This window comes from Coloeus monedula (genome assembly GCF_965178545.1).
Source record: "Coloeus monedula genome assembly, chromosome: 1".
NCBI classification, from domain to species: domain Eukaryota; kingdom Metazoa; phylum Chordata; class Aves; order Passeriformes; family Corvidae; genus Coloeus; species Coloeus monedula.
The window spans coordinates 5,118,655-5,143,046 of record NC_138781.1 but is presented as its reverse complement, the minus strand read 5'-3'; the positions used below and the strand labels follow the sequence as shown (position 1 = coordinate 5,143,046).

General features: G+C 40.1%; 1 protein-coding gene across 1 annotated transcript in view; it reads right to left on the bottom strand.

Moving 5' to 3' along the window:
* The window catches only part of LOC309582350 (sodium channel protein type 5 subunit alpha-like), a gene marked incomplete at both ends in the record, with an annotated part of 170,831 nt that extends 147,182 nt beyond the window's left edge, over positions 1-23,649 (bottom strand). Inside the window, 6 exon segments of the mRNA XM_082297449.1 lie at positions 7,739-7,830; positions 12,599-12,727; positions 16,259-16,339; positions 21,554-21,558; positions 21,561-21,683; positions 23,383-23,649. Of these exon segments, the coding sequence (XP_082153575.1) occupies positions 7,739-7,830; positions 12,599-12,727; positions 16,259-16,339; positions 21,554-21,558; positions 21,561-21,683; positions 23,383-23,649 (697 nt within the window).
* Positions 23,650-24,392: the final 743 nt, after the last annotated feature.

The window sequence follows — 24,392 nt, the reverse complement described above, 5'->3', positions numbered from 1 at the left end:
CATGGAGCTGCAGTAAAGGCAGTAAAGCCTAAATCCCATTGAATTTTGAGAACATGAATTACTTTTAAATCTCTCAGGTGATTCTGGTAGCTTTATCCCTGACATAAACAGACGAAGAGGTATGGAAATGCTGTTTATTCCCTGATTATTTTACATATTTTAGTGCCAAATCCAACATGCTGTCCTCACATGAATAATTCCTCTGCCTTCAATTCATTTGCTTAAGACAACAAGAATTTGGGATTAGAAAAAAAGCCAAATACTGGCAATCAAATAAATGCAGTGGAAATTATTCGAGTGAAACAACCTGAGGCTCCAACAATACCTGGGAAAAGTTAATCATTTTATAATATGCTGCCAAAGTAGTTAAATCATCCTATTGCATAACACCAAAGGCTTGGGTCACACAAATTAGCTTCTCCTTTATTACTTCACCCTGTAACACTACCTTCAGTTTATTCTTCCATAAATATTCTGATACAGATAATTATACAGTTTTCTCAAATGATATTTCTTGCTTTTGAAGCGATCCTGGAGATCAGTAGTGTTTGAGCTGATTGAATGTTACATGATTACAACAGAAAACCCCATTCCCGTTTAAAAAAAGACCCTTCCCTTCTAAACTGGTGTGCTGTAGCTGGACATTAATATCAACTGCACATTGGTGGCAATTTTGTCATTTCTTTCCTATTTATATTCAATTAATACTGGTAAGTAGTAATAACTGCTTCTGATAATCTGTGTCACCAGTGTGGCAGCAACAAGAGAAATTGATTTGAATGGGAAAAAAGAAAACGAAAAGAGGAAACAGGAGGAATTCTCCTGGGCAATATTCAGAAGCACATTGATTTGCTCACTGAATATGATCATACACATTAAATCTCAGTTCCTTGGAATTCCACCCCAAGAGTTTGGCAGCCACAAAGGCTGAGCTAGTGCTGTGCAATTGGAAATAATATGAAAATGTACTTCAGGACTCACAGGAAAGCAAAATTAGCTTTTGACTTTGCTTAAAAATCTGTGGTTAGAATGAGGGGATGTCAGAGTTTCTCCAATGAGGATGAGCTGCTGGAATGGCCAACAGGTGCATCAGTCCCTGCATCCAGCAGCCTGAAATACTCCACTCCTGCATAGGATTTTGCTAATCTGTGAATCATATTAACATCTGTAAAATGGCCCATTTCACCAAAAGGCACTGACCCAGCAGGTGTGGGGAGCTTAGCCTATAAAATTCTTTGTTTGCCTCTCTAAAATTAGTTTGTGGCATGGTTAAGAGGGCGAGGTTAGACAGCTCCCTGCTCTGCTCAAAAATAAAGCATAAATTATTTCAGGACAAACATTAGGCAAAAGCTGGATTTTCATGCTACCTCTCCTCACCAGAAAGAGATTTTACAAATGAGGTCAGTTCCACTCAGATACTTTGAAAAAGGCTGACTTTGAATATTTGAACCCATCTGTAGGCTTGGCTACCTGTTTTGATGCCTAAATAAAAATGAACCCTCTTCTGCTAATCTAGTCTTGAATAAAAATTTTACCTGAATGGGAAGTAATTTTAGATGAAGTCCAATTCTGAGAGGACTTTCTGGGGTGTCACCGTTGCCAAGCATTGAAGACCTTTAAGACAGCCAGGTCTTAAACAAGTAGTGAGGTGAGGAAAAAGATTTGCAAATGCACTAGAATTTTAAAATTTTATTTAATCTAATAATCTGAAATATTTTCAGTGATTCTTATCATTGGTTGTCCTTTGAATACACAGATGTTGCTTCACTGAAGTTGGGTAAACTTGGGAAATCCAAATGCAAATTGAGTCTTCAGAACAGGAAAAAAATACCCACAAGTTCTTTTGCTGCCATACTCCCTGTGAAATCCCTGCAGAACATTTATTTGTCTGTTACACAAATACAAACTTGGAGTTTGTGTTTGTATCATCTAAGTGCACTGATTAATCTTGCTCATATGGGCAAGGACAACAGCAGTCCTAATGTGAATAGGGATAACACTAGGGAAAAAACCCTACGAAATTCTAGTCACCAATAAAGACTATCTGTTTTCAAAATCAGGCCTCAGTGTTGCCAATTTCAAGGTCATTTCATGAAACATGTTTTCTCCCAGATTACTTGCTGGAGTTTTAAATAGAATAGCAATCCTATACTATTAGTTTTACAAGTTCATTCCTTGCAGGTATCAAATATTTCTTTATGGGAGGTTTTTCTGCTTTAGTTCCTTTTAAATTCTTTTTTCTTTTGTTTTCACAACTTACAAGCTTCTGAACAATTTAAGATGATGCTTTAGTAATACAATTTCTGTAATTAAAGACCATTTAAAAATAACTTGTACCCTGCCTCCTGGACCTTTGTTAAAACTTTCCAGAAAAACCATTTGGAAAGTGTCATACTTCCAGTTGAACTGTTTTTTCTCACCCTTTAAAAACAAAATTTTCTCAGAAAATTAAGTAGCATCCATCAAGGTGGTTGACACAACTAAGTGCCATGGCTTACTAAAATATTAAATCCATTGTTCATTTAAACTTTCTGTGCCTCCAAAATGGAAGGGCTAGGGGGGAATTAAGGGCACCCAGGACCTCTTGCAGGTGCTCTGCATCTCTCTTTATCAATCCCATGTTTTGTAAAAGCAATGCTAGCTGTATTCAAATTTAGAGCGCGGTTAAATCTTCTGGATAAATAATCCTTCTTTGAAATAGTGCCAATGAGAGCACTGCAATATAGCTTAATAGAAGATACTATTTATGGGGCATTAAAGGCATTTACTTAATTCTTGCAAGTCAAACATCAAACCAGGCAGCATGCAGAAAAAAACCCGAGGATCTGGTCCAAAGCTGAGTAACATCTACACCCGTTAATGACAATGGGTCTATAGATTACTCCCTGTGGAGTAAATCAGTAACAGGCTTTTTCTGAATCACTGACTTCTTTCCACACCTCTGGGCCAAATCCTGCTTGCATGACATGAAAAACACCACGAGATCCAAAACCAGTGGAATGAGGGCTGTATAGGCAGCCTGACATCTGCAGAGAGCAAGAAGAATTTGGCCCAAACATTCCTGTTAAGGCAGGTAGAAATTATCACATTCAGAGGTTAATCAAATAATCATTTTTCAAATGCAAAGCAGAAACCATAGAAAATGCAAGCAACACCAAACAATGACAAATGGCAAGATGCCAAAACACCATCCATTCCTTATGCGAGATGTGAGGAAGTATTAGCATAATTCAGTATGACATCCATACCAGATGTTGGCAATCACCTACAGAACATCAGACACGTTCATGCACGGTCTGGAAACAAGCAGGGAGAAAAAGAAAAATAAAAAACCACCAAAAAAAAAAAAAAAAAAAAAAAGAAAAGAAAGAGAGAATGACTTGCAGCAGGATTGTCCTTACCAAGCCCATTCCTTTCCCTGAGGGTACACCTTTGTCCTGTAAATGTCTGCACCAGTCACGTGTGTAGGGAGAGAAGGGCTCACCCTTGATGAGTGTATTTTGTCATTAGTTACTGAGACATGGGGCAGCAAAGAGTTTAACAACATGCTGGTAAACACGAATTGGTGTCAGCATTCCTGCACGCTGGCTTTGCGTGGAGAAGTGACTGCCATGCCAGTCTCCAAGGAAAACAGAAATATGTCATCTTTTTCTGACCTCTGGGGTAGTTACTTCTTGAATTAACTGATTTACCCACCAAAAGGGTGACATCTATCTCTCTGCAGCAGGACTCCAGCGAGACTGAAGCAGTGAACGAGGGTCAGTCTCCTCCACACAGTCTTAATTCTCATTCTCCAAGCCCTGTTCTGGCTATCATTGAGGCACTGGATAACATTCACAGCACTATTTATAGCCTTTAGTCTCACACTAACTTAAATGGGAGCTGGATCAGGCCCCAAAGTGCCTTGGCCCAATTTTCTATGAGGTCACCTTTCCCCGGTATCCTGTCGTGTCGTGTGAGATGCCCGTGGTGTACACGCCTGTTCCAGAAAGAGCAGTGGAGCTTCTCTGGATACAGGCAGTTTACAAAATCCTGGGGATGATGATGATGATAATGATGGTGATGGCCTGCATGTTGTGGTCTTTTAATGGAGAGGGTGTACCTCAGGGTTTATGTTATCTCAATTAGTACTTCTCAAAAACATCGGTGATTTCCACGAGGATAAAATAGGATTCAAGACCCTCTGTTGTTGTTCCTATTGAGCACACTGGGATTTGGATACGCTGGTAATGGGAAGGTAATGGGAGATAAATGAATGGCTTCAGTGGGTTGTTCTGCTGCTGACCATGGTTCCGATCTAGATGGAAAAACAAATGAATCCAGTTGCCGTGGCAACGCGCAAGACGCCAATTAGTAAATCAAATCACTGAGAGTTAAAGGTTTTAAAATGCTCCCATAGAGAAAATTTCTAAGCACCTGAACCTGTACAAAGCTTGTTTTCCTCTCAATATCGTGGGCAACTGGAAAACAGGAAGAAATAGGTGTGTTTAGTGCAGAAGAGGCAAAATTGAGTGGTTCCATGACGATCTTCTGGCATGTTAAGGGCTGCGACAGGAGGTAAGGCACTGACCTGATGTCTTACACAGACCCAGAGTAAAAAAGGGAGAGCTGATAATGCAGCAAGAGAGAGGGAGGCTGGCTTCAGAGCCAGCAGCTGCAGGTCCATGGACATTTAGAGAGGGAGATATTGGCATTATGGCACCCAAACTGAGCCCCAGCTCTCCACTGAGAGGGAAGCTTGCTGGTAGATGCAACACACTTGTGTTGTTGGATCTGGATTGGAACCATCCTCCCGGGACAATTCTTCTAATGACAAAAGCAGTGAGTTGCTGGAACAGTTCCTGGACTTCTCAGGAAGACCCTGGGACCTCCACCTTTGAAGGACTGCTTGAAGAAGCTAAGCAATAAATATCATGCCATGCTTGAGCTGCACTAAATGCAGCCTTGGGCAAGGGGAATGGACTCTGAGTTTAGGAGATCTTTTTCAGCCCTGTAAGCCCGTGTCCCCCTAAATATCCCTGTGCCCGCCTGAGCACTTAGAGCCAGACATTAAAGGTAGGTGAGATTTTTAAAAGCACTAATTGTCAGCTTTACTGACTCCCTCTGGAGTCAATAGAGAAACTCATTGATTCCAAGTGAAGCAGAATGCCTTTGTAAACCAGCCTCTAAGTGCTTTGCTGGACAGAAGCCTTGCACCACGGAGGACTTGGCCCGTGGCTTTCCGTAAGCAATTTCACTGAGCACGGTGAGTTCAAGTGCGCTTGTGCAAATAGAAGTACCTGATGGAAAAGTGATCAATTTTATTGAGGGAAAGCTCAGATATTTTCAAAGGAGAGTACAACTTGGTGTTTTTCACCTGGGATGTGAAAGAGGAAGCCAAAATAACAACCACCTTTTCCTTCCTATTGCAATTACCCCAAAAATCTCATGAAAGATATTAATGTTCACCATCTTTTCATTTTTAAGCCTGTTGGGGGAAAATATTTCACCTCAGCATAACCCTATGCTATCATTAAAAACTCAGACTCATCTCCAGATAAACCACAGCATCATGCCCAATATATCTTTTAAAATATATGTGCCTAAATGAAAGATGAACTGACTACTCTGAAAGTATTTGCTCATATTAAAAAAAAACCCCACCTTGTCTGTGTTTCACTGGCAGCTATGGCAATTTGTAGCTCTCCACATTTGTAATTTAAACATGCTCAGGGCACAGGTAATCTTGATGATAAAATCAAAGGCCAGATATTTGATTAGCATATCTTCATGCAGTTATCTCACCAAATAATTTAGGGACTTGTACATAAAAATGCAGTTATCAAAAAAACTAATCAAACATTCAGTCAGAATGAAAGAAGAGAATGTGTGTTATTATGTATTACTTGAGTAAATAATACTCCTCTTGTTTTTTTGTTTTGGGTTTTTTTCCCTATTAACCAACAAATGGAACAGCTCAGTGTTTAATATCACTGAAGGGTTTTGGTGTATTTGAATCTGGTTTTTTGTATCTCAGTACTCAAATTTTTCCCGACTAAGTCAAATTTTATCATTTGCTGTAAAATAAGCTTCAGCTCCTCCTCTGATACAGGACAGCAGAAAATTGTTATATATATAACTCAGAAAAACTAACAGGCTCTGCTCTGAAGAGGCTCAAGCTTGAGACAAGATGTAAGGTGAAAGGTGTCCCCTGGAGATGGATGTCCCTCCAAGTCTAGTCTTCAAATTGCTAGCAAAGGAATCTAGGAAACAAACTCTGGCTTTCTCTCTGATTAGCCACTACCATCTCACATGATCTGTAAAGCTGTGCTCAGCTTTGTTTCCCAAGGAAAATAAAAATCCTTTCTCAGTGGAAATTCAATTAGAGAACCTTAAAAAAAACCACAACCTTTTGCCAATAGATTATTCTTTAAATCTTAGAGACAAAAATTAAGACAGATTTCAAGGACCTAATGAATGATCATCTTAGAGTATTCTTTAAAATCTGTATTTGGACATACATTTTCAATGAAAAGTACCTTGCTTTCCCAGGAATTCCCCTGATTTTCATTACTTTGGTAGTGGGATGAGAGACCACACTCTAGACCCAGATATATATACTTTCTTAACACCTCTATTTCTGAATTCCCATTTCTAGTTTATACCCCATGGGAGTGCTAGTGATTAGTTTTAATACATGTCCCTGCAAGTTTACACCACAGAATTTGTTTAGATTTGTATTGTATTGTGGATGTGCATAACAGAGTGGGAAGAAAAGCCTTTCTAACCTTAAAGATCTGTGAGTGAGAATCTGAGCAGTTCTCTCGGTGTTTTGAATATTTTTGATATGTAATTGCCAACATCTGTTCAGGATTATCACGGATAGGATCTACCATGCATGGCTTTTGCTACCTTCTCTACCTTGTCATGCAGGTTGGAGATGTTAAACACTGAGGCTGAATGAGACCTGTCCATAGATAATGCTCAGCAAGAAAGTTTGTCATATGGTTAGTCCTCAGTGGACTAATCTCTGCATAAATTACTTAATAAAATATATATATATATATTTAAATAGTAAGAGATTATATAAAGAGCTTCTTTCACCACCAGATGTGTAGTAAAACACTGATTTTTTTTTTTTTTTGGAGTGGGGGAAGAGGGGAGAAATCATATCCTTGAAAATGTATGAAAACATGAGTTGATTAAATGCTGAAGCTACCAAAACAAGTAATGAAATGTTTTCTGATCTCTTCAATGCCCAAAATTTCAGCAGTGTTTCTATCACATGCAAATGGATAAACACCATGACAAATTAGGCTATCTGTGCCTGCGGTCTTGAAACGTCAGCTCATAGCACAGATTTAGATTCCTCTATCGATGTGCCCTTAAACATGAATATGCATTTTGAGGTCATTAACCTTCCATTTTTCAAAATCAATATCCGAAGGCTTTAAAAGATTTTCATTGCCATTTTCATACGGTTCACAAATGAGCACTTTATGTTTGTGACTCACGAGCCACCATTCTTACTGTAGCACTTGTGAGGACCGTAATTTTGGAGGCACTCTCATTCCGTCTGCCCTCAAAAACCATATTGGAAAAACATAATAAAATTGTATTCTATTGACAGGTCACATTCCCTACATTCCTCCATTTCCTGATCAGTATCTATGGTTAAGTCTTTTGTAATTACAGTGTTTACTCGTGGAAATGGCATGTAGGCTTTAACTGCAGCCCGAGTGTTTAACCTGATTTTCACCTGAAATGACTGAGATTGTTTTCAGCGCCCGCAGTACTCTGAACGTTCGTAAGGCTGAGACATTGCCCAGGTCCACAAATTCAGTTATGTATCTGTAACAAGGGAAAGTCACACACAGACAATGACAAAACACCAGCCAGAAAAACAACAATCAAAGGGACAAAGAGAGACAGAGAAAGAATCACTTGTAGCTGAGAGCCAAAACGTAAGGATCAGGGCGTCTTACCTGGGATTACTGAAATAGTTTTTAAAGCTCTCAATACCCTGAAAGTCCGAAGAGGTGAAACACTGCCTACATTCACAAATTCTCCTACATACCTGTAGAATTAAGTCACAGTTATTTGGAATTATACAATAGAGTATGAGACTTGTCTGAATGAAGAAAGCATTCATACACAGTGGGAGCGAACGCAGCCGAATGAGAGGTGCATCCACTTTTCAGGCTGTTCTTTGATGCCATTTGCCCTGGGGTTTTTATTAGTGCACATCATTTCAAATGCTACTTGAATTATTAAACTTTTCTAATAGGCATCAATTCTTTAAAACTACTGGGTAAACTCTGTTATTGTTCTGTTCAGCCATAAATACTTTAAAGATTTTTACCATCATGTAGTTGAACAAGAAAAAAATTCTTTACATTATTGGAGATATTAAGAATTATTTTGCTGCTCTAAAAAAAAAAGGCTTTGAATACTCAAGTAATTTTCACATAATAGCTTCTGAAAACTACAAATAGGACAGCATAGCGAAATAGTGCAAACATTTCAACTGAGTTATTTAGTTTAAGATGCTGTATTCTGTGGTAAAGCAAATTTTGGGTTCAAGAGATGCTTTAAGTTGTATTTTGTTTTGTATTTCAATTTCATGCCCTCTGGCTGCAGGAAGATGGAGTATAAAAGAATATAACTGCCATCCTACTAAAAGAACTATTTATGATTAAAATACCAATCCCAGCTGTTCCCTGCCATGCCTCTTTTGGTCATCCTGGAGACCCATCACCTCTGAGCTAATGTTCCCAGGAGGGAACATTCTGTTCATGGAATGATTTTCGTTTTATCGGTGTTGTACAAAATTATTTCCTCCAAGCCAGTCTTGGACCCTTGAATTTCACTTCTAAAATTCCACCAAATTTCATTCAACTGCCCTACTTCTTTGGGGCATTTGTTCCTACATGTTAAGGAAAAAACTCACCTGGTTATTGTACAAAGCCTGCTTAAGTGGGCTTTGTCCAAAGGCCGCTGGGGAGGACAAAGCATCCTCTCCATATCTACTAATCCAGATTATAGCCTGAAAGAACAATATTGTTTTTCTTCATAATCTCATAGGGGAGTCTGGGCAACGATTTACCTGTTTCCTCCCCAGCTTTACCCTGTGCTTCTCTCCCAAACTCTTCTGCAGCACAAAAGGTGGAGGAAAAAAATAATTTGGGGAGAAGCAATAGGATGGGAATATGGTTTTGCTGACTAGAGATTTGTAAAAACACATTTTAAATACATGAACAAGCATATGAAGCAAATAATACTGCTGCTTGTAATAGTTAATTAAGGTTTATTTTGGTCATTTCTTCGATCAAATTGCTGCTGACCAGTTCTTCTGTACCAGTGAGTGAGAAGCAACTGGAATTCCCATCCTGAATTTTCCCATTATCCAAGGAATTGCTTACTGTCTTTAAGATTTTGACTGGGCACTTTCCAACCCAGAGTTACAGCTGCCTCTCCCTCACCTGTCCTGTCAAGTACTCCTGAGTCTGGGAGAGAGGGATCTAAACAGGAGCAGTTTCATCACTTCCCTTGAACCCATCCATGGTCCCAGAGAGGGACACAAGCCATGGCTGGGTCCACCAGCACAGGACAGGAGGAAAGCCCTGGAAACCTACAGTCCTTACTCTCCAGTGTGCTATTTAAAACTACTCTCTGTGACCCAATCTGTGCTGTTTCTGCCCGAAAGAGAACACAGGAAGCTGTTTTGCAATAACTCCAAAGCAAATGATGGTCTTCCCACTGTAACATCCATCAGTGAAATAATCATATTTTCTGATAGCTCAAAACCCTCGATCCATCTGAATCTCATGGCCCCTTATCAGGCTCCTCCATTTTGAATCCTCAGGCCATCTTTGTTTGCAGATACAGAAACACCTCTGGCAGCACACAGGCTACAAGCAAAGACAACACCAGAGTTACCTGTGTGATCCATCTTCCTTTAAATTACTTGCAAATTGGATTTGTATGAAGGCTAAATCATATCAGAATAGATTCCATTATCCAATGCTCTGTACTATCTGCTGCTTGCATACTTGGGAAGGAGGTTTCATTGTGCGTATGAAGATCATATTGCAGCCACTTTTAACTCTCTCACTGCTGCCTGTGGGCTCAAGGAAACACTTTCCTATTTCTTTTTTCACTCCAGAATTCCATTTTTTTTTTCCATTCTGAAAGGCTTACTATAATATGCCCTAAAGTAAGAAACAATAGGAATGGATGCTGGTTCTGAACAGATAGTTCGATACAAAGAAAAGTTTGATGTTAAGAAGCTTGATGGTTCATAGTTGCAGGTCCCCCTGTTTTAGGGATGTTCTAACTAAGATGTGAAATATCATTTGGAAAGAAAATTTAAATGCAGTTAGGAAAGAAAGCACAGACCCTCAAGCCTCTCACTAGAAAAGCCTTAAGGATTTTTCATGATCCTTGGGCTGGAGCACTGAGTGGCCATTTAAGTCTAGAATTAGAAAAGAAAAAAGAGGTAAACCCACAGCCTGTGGGCACCAAATCCTGGTTCCAGCCAACAGGGAGTGAGTAATTCCTCTGTGGGTAATTAAGGTCTGTGCAAACCTTCACATCTTTCCTGCTTCCTACATCCCAAACACCCACAGATTATGTGGAGGGAATATAAGGGATATTCAGACTGTGGTCCCCACTGGCTGTTCAGACTTGAATTTCACTCTGAGATTCTCCCAGAGCCAGGGGTGATGTCTCAACCTCTGCTTGAGTTGAGAAGATGAGGTGGAGCAGATTCATGGTCAAAGCTGGAAGCTGTGGTTCCTCTTGCCCTTTTCTCTGCTCCTTTCTACCTTACTGTCAGAAGCCTCCTTCCTTCCAGAAAAGTGAGAACCCATGCACAGAAATTCTCCACATTGTGCTCAATTCTGAGACCTACAAATAAACTCATGTCCCACCTCACAAACAGATGAACAACCATACCCTGCTTTTACCACCTGCCTGATGGACAGGAGACAGGAGAGCAGGCTGGTGACTCTATGGTGTTGTCCTGCCCCTAAATGTTGCAGGGGAATTGCACTTAGCAATGCTTGAGAAAAAGTTTAGCTGAGAAAAATACCTAATGTGTGCTGACCTCCAAAAAATTCTCCCCATCTGCACTGATTTTTTTTTTTTTTTTTTTAAAGCTTATCATAGTGGCCAGATGTCAGTTCCGCCAAATCCATAGGAATGCAGTAACAGATACCAGGACCTGGCCTAGGGCTGGCTTTGATCCAAAGGCTACTGAAATAAACAGGAGTGTTCCTGAGGAAGTTCACATGGGTTTTACACATCTTCATGCTGTTCTGCTAAATGCTGCTAAAAACCAAAGAATCATAAAATACCTCAAGTTATGGGAAGGGACCCCTAAGGATTGTGGAGTCCAACTCCCTGCTCCTCACAGGACTGCCTAAAACTAAACCATATGACCAAGAGCATCATCCAAATCTTCCTGAATACTGCTCTTGATCCCTGCACCCTAACAGAATTGTCCACTCAGCTTCAGTGGCCCTCACTGGTGCTTGAGCTAACTTTGGTTGAATATTCTGTCCTGATTTTGGTTCCATTCAAATTTCACAGCCCCAAGAGTTCAGCTGAAATGCCAGTGCTAACACACTTGAATCTCACTTAATGCTGTGAATTATGGGATTTAAAAATGGCAGCGAGAACTAATCCAAACCCAGAACTGAATACAGGTATCATTAAGCAGAAAAAAACCAAGGAGATCAGGTCAGATCCTTCCATGTTTAGGAAGTGGAGCCTTTGAGGCATCTCTACCAGCTTTCAGTTCAAGAAGACACGCATTCTTTGCTTGATTTTCTCTCTTCTGTGACTATGAATAAAATCTGGATTTCTGTCTTAGCTGGAGGTGCCAACAGTGTCAGACATCTGCCTTTGGCCAGAGCTTGGGCTGACCCCGAGTCCCCTGTGAGTGCTGGCTGACTGCTCCTCTACCCCTGTGTATTTTTAGCTGTCTGGATGTTGCAAATCCATCACCTCCTTCGAATCACCAGAACCCCACATGCCCTCAATGAACTCTAATAATCTAGGCAGAAGCATACAGCTGAAGAGGAATATCATGGTGGGGGCCAATTTCTATTCCCAAGATATATAACAAGTTTCAGAGGACTACAAATTAATTCCCTATAGTAAAACAGTAATTACTTTCCAGGTGAAATGGGTTTGTGAAGAGAGGGGCGTGAAAACAGCTTTGATGATGTTATGGATAGATAGAGTATAAATAGGGATTTAAATACGTGGGTATTCAGTCACACTTACAACACTTTCTATTCAGGGGTCTGAAGCTTCCCAAAACTACATTAGATAGGCAGATATTATTACAGATATTTTACAAACAGCTCTCTCTGTGGAGCACAGAGAGAGTAAATAATTTCTCCAAAATAGCGTAGTGAATTCAGAGAATTCCTCTGACTTCTTCCTCTGAAACCACTCAGGAAAAAAAACACCTCCCTCCTAATACACTTCAGCCTTTTCTCATTTTCAGTAAGACTTGAGTGAAGAAAAAAAAAAAGGAACATCCAGACAATCTTTTTAAAAGTTCTATTGCATATAACTCCCTTGAAAAATACAAAGGAGTGCTACTTACGCCATAACAATAACACTGAAATCCAGCCAGTTCCATGGATCCCGAAGGAAGGTGAATTCTGTCATGCAAAATCCTCTCGCCAATATTTTTATCAATGACTCAAAAGTGTAAATGCCAGTGAAAGTGTACCTGGGGGAGAGAGTGGCCAAAGAAGCAAGAGAATTAGCAAGCAGCAGACAGCTGGAACTGCAGGGGCACAGCTCTGGGGTTGCTCGTGTGAGTCACGGCTGCAGCACTGGGCTGTGCATGAGCAGCCTCGTGTGCAGACCAAGGAAGAGGTAAGAAACAGCAGAGCACTCAGGACAATCTCAGAATGAAGATAATTTTCATCACGGGGTGTCCTTTGATGAATCCTCACTCACTAAGTCAAGTATGGACTGCTGCTAAGCTGTGCTACAGGACTCTTGAACCCCTGCCATTTCCAGTGGAAGAGGAGCAGATTAGGGAATCATGGAATGGTGTGGGTGGGAAAGGACCTTAAAGCTCATTGTGCCATGACCAGGAAACCTTCCACTAGTCCAGGCTGGTCAGAGACTCATCCAACCTGCCTTGAACACTCCCAGGGATGTGAAGTCCACAACCTCTCTGGGCAACATTATGCCACACTCCTTGTTTCTCTAGTTGGAAGGAGGGTGGTTGTTCCATTCATACCCCTCATCTCTTCCTGCCCATGACATTTTGGAGATTAAAAAAATGCCACCACTTGGTTTTATCAGCTAAAAAAGGTAATTGTGCTGCAACTTCCCTTGTGTTTCACTATCCATGGCAAATCGCACAAGCCTTGAGAACTAAACAACAAATTGCCCTCAGCAAAAAAGAACAGAAAAACTCCCACCTAACTACTCTGTGTAGTAACTTTGACCTGTCTGACAGTAAAGGAGACACGAGGCTGTTTTTTTCCCCTGATAAATTAAGTTATTACCAACAGCCTCTTGACTGTGATGATCTGGGCTAGAACATAGATCTTACCTTTTGTAATAAAGAAGACACTTGTAATAAAATTTAGCAAAATCTCTGTGGAGGACAGCAATGCCTCTGATTTATAGCTCTCAGATCTGTACTCACCCAGGGCTCTACCTGCCATCAGAGACAGAGTTCAGGGCATACAACAGCTCTTTTTTAATGCTGCTGCCCAAGACACCTAGCCCAATGGGACTGGGCATTCTAGGCCATATCTTGACAGAAGAAATAAATGTTTAGTGTCTTCCACTGGCATTCCCTACCCCTTTTCTCCAGATGAAGATGCAGATGGCACCAAAGCCTATTAAAAAACCTCAAACACCTAAAATCCACTAAAACACAAATCTTAAAAGTCCTGACGTTACGGACTTTCACTGGAAACACTGGACTGAGTTTTCTGTTCAGTCCCTAAATATCAATTGGTGCCATCATACATAAAAAAATTGTAACAGTTAAGATTCCTATTCTGTAAAAAATGGTGTAAGCCATTAAAGGTGGCAATATAAGGGAGAACACTATGCATAAAATATGTTTAGCTGTATTCTACTGATCTGCAACTGGGCACACACATAGACAGTAGCAAATCTCATGCCCTCCTGCCATCGTGTCACACAGTAGGGCTACTCACATGTGTTATAATCTCAGTGTGCTTCATGTTAAAATGGGGATTAGCAGGACAGTTTTGGTGCAGCAGTGGGCATTAAATGTGTCTCACAGCTCCTCTGTGACCATATACCTGAGCATTATCTTGTATCCAACTTTTTCACAGCTCCTATTTAGCTTTGCTCTGGTATTTCGAATATAGGTCACCCATGTGACAGTCTCTTTAAGCATGTGCATTCAGTAATATATGCAGAAAACACATGCAAAGAACTAAAAAAAATACTTAACAGTACATAAGCTCATTAAAATGATAAAGCACTTGTATTTATTCAGCATGTCAGATGGGTTTAATTGATTGTATAATCATCATCTAATTCTAAATGGATCGGGCAAAGTCCTCCAGCAACTGAACAGCTTCTTTAAAAACAAAAGTCAGGTTTCTTAAAAAAATTTTTAGTGGGGGAAAGTTGAATTGATTTCTTTTTTTTTTCAAAATGGTAAGGAAAACGCTTTAAAGGAAGATCTAGGACAAATATTTGCACAAGGTTATTCTTCTATCCCCTGTGAGTCTCTGAAACAGCAGAACAAAATGGATTAAATGCATCTTCTCCAAATCCAATATTAATCAATTTGAATTACAGTTCATTGGGTTATTTTGCTCCTCCAAGTACTTGACTTTGATTTCATTCTAAGCACTTGAGAAGGAAAAGCTGAGAGATATGAGGGAACATGGGAGAAGAGGAAACATGGAAGGAATTACTCCACGCTGCAGGAGTCCATCTGCACTTCTGCTCTATGTTTCTTGCATGCTCTGCTTGATGCACTGATAAAATCATCCACATTCTCCTGCTTGCAGAAGACACAGTACTACCATTTTTGATATTTCCCTCCAGAATGTTTGAATTCCCAGCTGTACACCAACTGACCAAATTCTGATGAGATCATCACATGGATGAGACGTCTGTGATTTGGCAGAAAACATCATGGCAATGGTTATGAAAGTTTCCAACAGGAAAAGGACAACATCAGGGGAAAGGACAGCCACAGACATACTTGAGGGTACCACACTATACAGAAATACATGAAACATCCTGGGATTAGGATGGTATTGTGATGGGGATGAAATATTTGGTTCAGTGCTGGCTATAATTAGTAATTTATGGCCTAGAAGATGGGTCCTGCATGATTTTATGGAACCTAAATAAGGGCGTTTTACTGTCTTTTCTTATAGCCCTGAGTAGACCAAACACCAGGCTATGAAGCAGCAGATGGCTGTGTTTATCATATGTCAGTCAAAAATAAAAAGTGTGTTCTGATTGGTTCAATGAGCCAAAATAATTGTTTAATGCACTGTAGGTTGATTAGCTTGTGCATCTGGTATCTGTTTCTAAAAGGAATATTTTAAAGCAACTTAAAGAAATGAAAAGGGTTTTCATTTCATTGAAGCCCCTTAACCTCTTCTAAAATTAATTAAAAAAACCCCACCACCAACAAATAACCCCCTTCAAGCAAACTCTTTGCTATTTATCCTGAAGGCTTGTCAAGCTAAGAAGACAGAAATTCTCACAGAGGTGTTCCCAGATAATTTGATGCTCATAAAATATTCCTGCCAATGATTACAGGGGAACACTTCTCACACTGTACTCAGTCCAAACGAAAACTTTGCTTCCATTAAGTTTCAGATTGAGGATAGAAGTAAGTATGTTCAGGAGGTGTTCTCTGAAGTAATTCAGCTTAAGCTCCATCAGCCTATTCTGATGTGTCCAACCATCACATCTCTTGCATGGGAACTGTGGAAGGCTGATCAGTTTCAAACAGGGTTGTCCTCTATGTGATTTCATCCAGATGTAGCATAAAAGGTGACTTTAGCAATAAGCCTAAGATTCATGGACTAAAAATTTTTAGTTTGCTTGCTAAGGGAGTTTTCATGGGCAGAAACAACTCCCTGGAAAAACATTTTGTGAGAGCAAATACCATGGTCAGTACTACTGGAAAGAAATTAGACAACAGCAAACAAGATGAAAATATGAACACAACAAATGGAAGAGGAAGGATGAGGTGAGGATGGGATGGCTGTAAATCAGCAAGGATACTTACTCAACATATTTATTCCATACTGGAGTCTCTGATTGTGCCATGAACACACAATTAGTTAAAATAGTGCACATAATAAACATACTGAACAATGTAAATAAGAGAATTAAGGAAAACAATGCATTTGATACAAGACTTCATAAATTTTTGTCACTTCACACACGATGTGACAACTCAATCACAGTTTGCAAGTTGCTTCAAGAACTATAAGCATTTGTTTGCAAGTGTATAAGGAGACAAACAATTATATAAACATAGAAAAATGAGAGAACCTTCCCTGCTTTTTTTTTTCTTTTCCTACATCTTTTATGCATACTTTATACAGTAAACAAATGTACTGACTCTGCAGTCTTTTGAAAACACAATACCCCAAATTTACAGCTGTGTTGGTCAGATGACATTGTGCATAGGTGCACAACTTTGTATGAAAAGAGGGATTAGTCTCATTTAAGTATCCACAGAAAAACCTGTGTCTGCAAATTCCCATTTCATTTTTCATCCTGAAACATTTCTCAGGCAGCAGGGGAAAGTTACAAATCTGGTCTTTCTAATCTCTTTAATGGGCTTGAGGTCTTGCTTTCAGTATAAAGTTTCACCAGAAGCAAGTATGTGTTTCAGAGCACTAATTTTAAGGCTTGGGCTGCAAACCTGCTTGGCAAATAGGCAGCCTTGGTCTGCAGAGCTCTCTGCCTCAGCTGAGGGACCAGATTCTCTATTTGGAGGCCAACACAAACCTCCCAAGTGCATAGTCCACACACTTTGCTGCTAAGCTGAAAGCATAAATATAAAAAGCACCCTAAATCAAATCCTGAAATTGAAAACAATTCACTGGATGGCTCTCCTAAAAGCACACGCCACTTCTTCTAAAAAAATTACAAAATATGATGGGATTCTCCTGCATCAATAACTGGTCCCATGCAAATGGTGAAGTCTAACTAAAGAGTTTAAGTGTGTACAGAAGATAAGGCAAAGGAAAACAGCCCACAACTCAGTCAACAGGCAGTGACCCTTCCCAGGGAATATAAGTAACACCCAAATGTAAATTTCTTTTGCCTTTTCTTGGAAAAAAAAAAAGTTTGGTTTGGTTTGGTTTGGGTTTTTTTCACCTCTGTAGTTGATTCCATTTGTGTTATTTTTTGTCTGAGAATAGTAATTGAAGAATTTAGTTTCATGCCTACGTCCTGAAATGTTTGCATGAAATTTATCCTTTTGCAGAGCCAAAATCTCTGCTGAATACAGAGTGGAACATTTTCCAATGGGCCACATAAGCAACTACAAGGTTAAATTGGTAGTAACCAACCTCTGGATTCCCCAGGGCCGTCACAGAAAGCAGTAATTGAACTCACAGGGACTGCTCATCTCACAAACATTTTCCACTTCTGGGCCAACAGCTCCTACTGAAGCACTGGGAAGGATGTCTCATATCCAGCCACATTTGCTCACATCAGCTTCAGGTACATTTCTATAAGTTCTGTCATTCTCATTAAGATAATTGTTAAGTTGCAGCTAGCCTAGAAAACACTGGATTACTTTTTCAACTACAGTGAAATGCTATGGATGAAGCAGAGGAAACCAGAGTGATATCGTCAGACCATGTCAAACAAATAGCATATTTCAATTCCAAGCAAATACATTTCTCTATTGGAATTTAGGGTCACTGGTTTGATTTCTATATCCCTGTTTCCTCATGATATAAACTGAATCTAACAGCTTTCCCAGATGCTCACTTACAGGCAGGTCTCATCACCTCCTTATTCAAGAACCAAAGAGAACAAACCAGAGAACAGGTTGAAAATGTAAGGAGTCAGCTCTGCGACAACAAATACACTATGTATTCAATCTGGGTTTCATGACCAAGCTGAAAACTACAAAGAACATAAAAGAATGAAACGCACCAAAGTTAGTGGTCTGTGTTAAATAAGAAAGAGAAAACAGAAATCCCCACAGACTGAAAATTAGTATTCCTACCTGAAATCTAATGCAATTGTTTGCATTAGACAAAATCCATGATGATGATCTACTCAGAAAGGACAAAGCAAAGAAGATAAAACTGAGATAAGCTATATTAGCAGCATTGTCCATTCCCTATCTTAGAACTGCTATTAAATCACATTTTCAAAAGCCTACAAACTAAATATACTAAGCTACTCATCAGGATCCTTTCTGCAATAAATTAAACCTATTGTTTCCAATTTGAGGGTACAGAATAGGCTTTGCAGAAACCGATTCTAAAAGTTATAAATTTTATCTCCTAGCACAAAGATATTGAGTCAAACGCAACATACTTCTATTCTAGACTTCATTATGATAGATAATTGTTAATTAGCAGACTGAATATTAGAGGCTCTTTAGGTGATCATTGCCAAATTACATATACTGTGTGCAAGCAAAGGTTATTCCCAATGAATAGAATGTATAATTGGTGCTTCACAAGGTCTCATTTTGCCTTATGGAAAGTGTGCAACATCAGATGGGAGGAAAGCTGCAGGCAGAAAATATGAACAAAGATTGGAAATTCTGTAAGAAGATTATTTTTCTGATGCACCAGAATCTATAATTCTGGCACTAAGAAAGGTAGTTTTGGTCAAACCTCCAGCCTGGATCAGCGGTAAAGTGAGAGAAACTAGCTATAATACCTAGAAAAACTAGAAATAACAATTGCTACAGATTTTATACAGGCCAGCAAACTGCTTGGAGAAATTAAGGACACCACAGAATGGTCCTTGGCTTGCAGGCAAGAAGAACATAAGGCATCAACGAAATGTTACCAGTGATTTAATCTCGTTAATAGGTGGAGATAGTTAATAAAGATGTTAGTAACAGCTAATAATGATGCAGAAGACAGAAAGTGGGATACAATCCTACACTCTCCATGTCCTCTGGGACAGAAATGGAGCAGGGCCACTTCTGGGCAGCCATGTGGGCCCTGGTCCTTTCATGAAGCCTCACAGACTGAGTAAGAGGAGAAACACCCAGAAGGGGCTTAAGGATAAGTTGTTAGCTGTAATACACATTACTAGGAGGCTGTGGAATTTTTTTCTCTTGGAAGGGTGTATTTTTAAAAGACCAGACTTCTCAGGCTTGGCTGGATGAGCAGTGAACACACAGTCTATCCTGCCTGACATCTCAGAGGAAGAACTCCACATACAGCTACTTAACCAGGAAATGTGACCCCTACAGCTTCTTTAAAGGACGATTTTACTCTGTCCTCTCTATTCTGTTCCACTGTTGGCCTTCACAGTGCACTCAATGGCTGAAAATTGAAATATGGCATCCACTAAAGAAGCTGCTTCAGATATTTACGTGACAGGGCACCATTTGCTAATGCTCCTTTTAGGCTTTTGCCCTGGGGAAAATAAAGATTGCTTGATTACAGTCACGCAAGACGATAGATCTGGTTCCCAGGTCCATGTCAAGCAGATATTATCTGCTTGAGTACTTGTGGGTTTGGGCTCCTTTCTGCCTGGGATATTGACTGCCTGCTCAGCCAGTGGGCCTTTGTACTTCAGGTTGATACAAAAGGTCTCTATTGACAGAAAACAAATCAGTGCCTAATGCAGGAACTTCACTGCTTTGCTGGGACTGGAGCTGTTGTCTCCTGCCTGTGCCTGCCAAACACTGAGCTGTTGGATCTCTCGACATTATCAACACAAGGTGATAATTTGTGTCTTTCTGGAGCTAAATTTATATTTACATTGAGACCTGCCACTCCCAAAATTTTACACTTCTTATCAGACCATATTTCTTTCCTGACAGATCTTTTAAATGCTCTCCTCTGTGGTCTTTATCCTTGGAAGCAATGTGATAAGGATTTCTTGCTTATTTATCTTCTGGTTGACTGCTACCAAGGGCATGTGGCTCCTGTGCTACACATTCCTGTGACCTCTTGGCTTCACCAGCCAATGCAGAAAAAAGTAAGGAGAAGACAGAATAAGTTTCCAAACCTGGAGGCAATATTCTCAATTTCTTTCTAAGAAGCTCAGTTTTCAGATTCTTCCCTTAGTCATACCTGGGCAAATGCATTGACCTCAATTAACTCCAGCTATGCTCTGCTGAGGTAGCTGTGCCTAAAAAACGTGGCTGGGCTCTAGGTATGCAGCAGCATGTGCTGCATTGTGTGCACATATAATCAGATCCACCAGGAAATCTCTCTGTAGAATTCTACCATGTATTCTTAGTAACCATAATAATATCTTGGCTGATACCACATATTAATTTTTGCATAGAATTACTGCAACCAGAAGCTTCACCTGGTCTTCCTTTTGATAGAATATCTATATTATCACCTTCTTTTTTTCACTGTATGGAGTGGGAATATGGTTTATTCCCCTATTTTTTCCTGAAATTTGATAATTAACCAATGTTTCTAAGATGCTACTTACTTAGTATTTATTAATTCTCTGTGGTGGACATGAGCATTGCAGATGAGGGATTTCCATCACTAAAACATCACAGAATGATCAGAGCAGCATGTGGACTTTGAATTATCATTCCCAGGTCTCCCATGTGCACCCTACAGAAAGCAGCCAAGTCATGAAAAAAGGTGTGCTTTTAGCAATGTTCACACAAAGCTGAGCATTTGGGTCAGTTTGGCCTTCCAGAGGGATGTGACTATGTCAGAATATAATGTTTCTGGGGTTGTGTGAAAAAAAACAAGCCAAAACAAACCACTGCAGACTGTCTTGCATGACTTCAGAACCAGACCTACAGGAAATCAGGCATTGCCCTTCCATTGGAAGGTCCAGCAGGACAGCCTATGCTTTTTTTCCTAGTTGGACAGCATATCCCAATAAACAAACTAGAAAAGAATCAACAAAACAATTTTTGAAATATTCTGTTTCAGGAGAAAAAAAAAAAATCAGATCTGAGTCAGTTCAAAATCAAATTGTGTCTGCAGACAGTGTCACAGAGTTTTACCTCTGGGAGGGATTGCTGAAGTGCTTGGTAGAAAAGCTTTCCATCAGTGCAGATTTCCCCTGGTTCTCTTCCTTTCTAAGGTACTACACCCACTTTCCCTTCAGTAAAGATGATCAGTCCCTTCCCATCTCTTAATCCTGAGTAAACTCACCAGGCTCTCCAACACAGTTCACATTATGTGATGCCAGCAGTATGATACAGTCATTTCCATAGCTCACATAACAATATAAAATGAAACAAACCGAAAATCCAAGTGCATTTCTGCTTGTGCAGGCAAATTCAGCCAAAAGATTTAAAACAGCTTAATGAAATAAAATGGTTTCTGACTTCCATCCATCTGTGTTTAAAACCCATATAAAATACATGAGGAGGAAAATCAACAGAAAGGATATGAATGTACCAAAATTTTAATTGCTGCTCTTCTGATTGGATGGAAAGGACTAAGTATATACAAGGCAGGAGTGGCACTAAATCGAAAGATTGTCTTCCCTTTGTTCAGTACTATAAATGTCTGGAAAACAAAATAGAAAATGAGAACATTCAGTATTTGCACTTGAGCTCAGCTTTCCCAGCCCACATCCCACTGGGAAATTCCTGCCAGCATCCCATACTTTTTCCCCTCTCCCAAGACCCCCAAAATCCTTCTCACTTGGTGAGAAGTTTTGTCCAAGGCCTTCCCTACAGAGCTGTTGACTGTCCTGTTGTAATATCCCAAGTGGGTCTTTGACCCTTAGTGGGTCCTGTGCCATCACCTCCACCATGGGGCTGGGAAGAGAGCAGAATCACCTTTAAAAATAAAAATTACGTAGAGACTAAAATGTGGTGGAAGGACCTAAGTGGTGCTCTTCTTCCCAGGTGCTGGGGATCTCACAATGTTGTTAATCCACCTTCTCTACTTTGAACACTTTTTTGCTCTCAGTTTTGTCTCACCAAGTAAAATGTTGTAGGAGGCACAGTTCCACATCAGGATCTGACCCTGGCACTGAAGCACTCTCATTGTGCTCAGATTAACATGGACAATGGAAAACAATTCTCTGAGCTATCTTAAACCCAAAACAAAGGCGGATTGGATGCTGACCCAATTTGCAGGGCTCTGAAGATGCCCCACCTTGCATAGAGGAAAAAATACTCACTCAGAGACAGAGTTGATACACCCAATATATAAAATCTAAGCAATTCATCCACCTTGAGTCTAAAAACTTCATGGCACTAAAATTGCAAATCTATATCCTGTTGCTTATGCCCAGGGATAGCAGGCAAATTAAAAGGTAAATTAATTCTGGCCCTTCCAGGTAAGTGATCTATTTGTCTTTATCCATTTAACTTTCATTCTGTAGCTCTAGCACCTGCCTCTACACTGTTTTAATAGAAGTACCATTATGGTCATATTAATTCATTGTTTACAGGAAATAGCATAGCCCAAAATCAGGAACAGCAGTACCTGAAAAAACTGGAAGCTGCCTAAAAATACACTGGGCTTCCAAGCTTTATTTTGTCCTCTGTTTTTTGAAATGCTTGGAAAGGGGAACACACTGTAGTAAGCAACCAGCCCAGCTCAGCTGTCAACAGCCCTTTGACAGAAGCTGTTTGCACTGTTGTGGCTTTGGTCCAGCCCGCACGTGATCCCTCATCAGGTGATGCTCGCTTTGGGATGAAGTTCACCCTCTGCAAAGTGCCAGGACTGCACATGCTACTCACACCTCCCTTCAGCTCTATTTTGGTCATCTTAAATGGAGTTTTACTCTTCCTCAGCAGGACAGAACTGCTCCTCTCCAGAACAGTTGTGAAGGTGCCTCCTGCTCTTGTGCAGAGTGCTCACACAAGGCTCAAGTCACCTAGAAGCCCTTAACATTAAGGGGCCTAAGTGATAAACAACAGACCTGTGAAGAGTCACAGCTCATGCAGAAGGCAAGATAGGGCAGATAAAAACCTCTGGCTTAAATTAACTCAGCTACTGCTCTGCTCGTTTCAGATATTGTATATTCATACTCAGGGTTATCTGAAAACACACAAGTTTAAATTATGCTTTTTATCCCTCTTTGCCCTCCTGCTTAGATGTTTCCTGGGAGCCCTGCTCATGCCAACATTCTGATCCTTAATCTGGGAAAGAAATACTTTTACTGGCTGTAGAAAGATAAAAACCAGAGTGCTCAAAGCAGTGGTCATGCTTTAGCAAAGGCAGAGGAGCAGGATGGACGGTTGGTGCTCACCTTATGATCATTGTAGAAAGGGTCGATGTCCTCCAAGGGCTCCCCAATGAGCTCTGGAGAAACAGTCCCATAGATATCAGGCAGCTTCTTGCAAGCTTGCAAATCAAACTGAGGCTGAGGTTTCTCTTCCTCACCCAGCTGCTCTCTGTACTCCTGCTTGGCATTCCTCGCAAGCTTCTCCGCAATTCGCTTCTCGATCGCAGCCAAGGACTCGGGCGTGAACCGGTGGAAGCTGTTAGTACCCGGTGGTAACAAGAAGTCAGCCATCTTTTCATCCTGCTTTGTCTTTACTGGTCTTTACTCCTAGTAGTGGAAACAGCTGAAATAAAAAAGTTACCAAAAGTTAGTGGCACAAGAAACGCAAGAAGAACAAAGCCATCAGAATAAAAAAAAAAACAAATTCAACCCCCAAATAACTTGTTATATATTATCAGGAAACTCCTCATCTATTTTTATGTGGTGAATAGAACACCAAGGAAAACAAAAGTGACTGAAACTGTAATTTCAGTAAGGAATCACACATGATGAAAGCTAAACAGATTTTATGGATAGACTGTGGAATATTCTTCAGCTCTTCAGCCATTTGGGATCCTAAATCCAAACTAAGAAGTAACTTAGATTCACACAAGCTTAAGTTTCATTGAAAGCCACAGAGATTTGGATTCCTAATTCATTTTTGAAAATGCAGCTCTGGGAGTGGATGAACAATGTTCCTAAGATGACTGCAAGGCAGATTTAAATCAGCCGATGTCTGGCCACATGATGCAAAATCTAAAAATGCCCCAGCTGTTCTATTCCAAATTTAAAGAGTGAAGGGTCAAGTTTAGATTCTTAATTCCCATAAAAATTCTTCATAATCTCTGTCTTAGGCTTCTGCAACATAAATTTCATTTTCCTTTGGGATAGGAAATACCATCTTCAAGATATCTCTCAGGACTTTTGAGCATTTTCTTTTCCTCCACGTCCTGCAATCTGAAAGATGTTGGAAGCCCAAATGTGCCTGGAAAAGC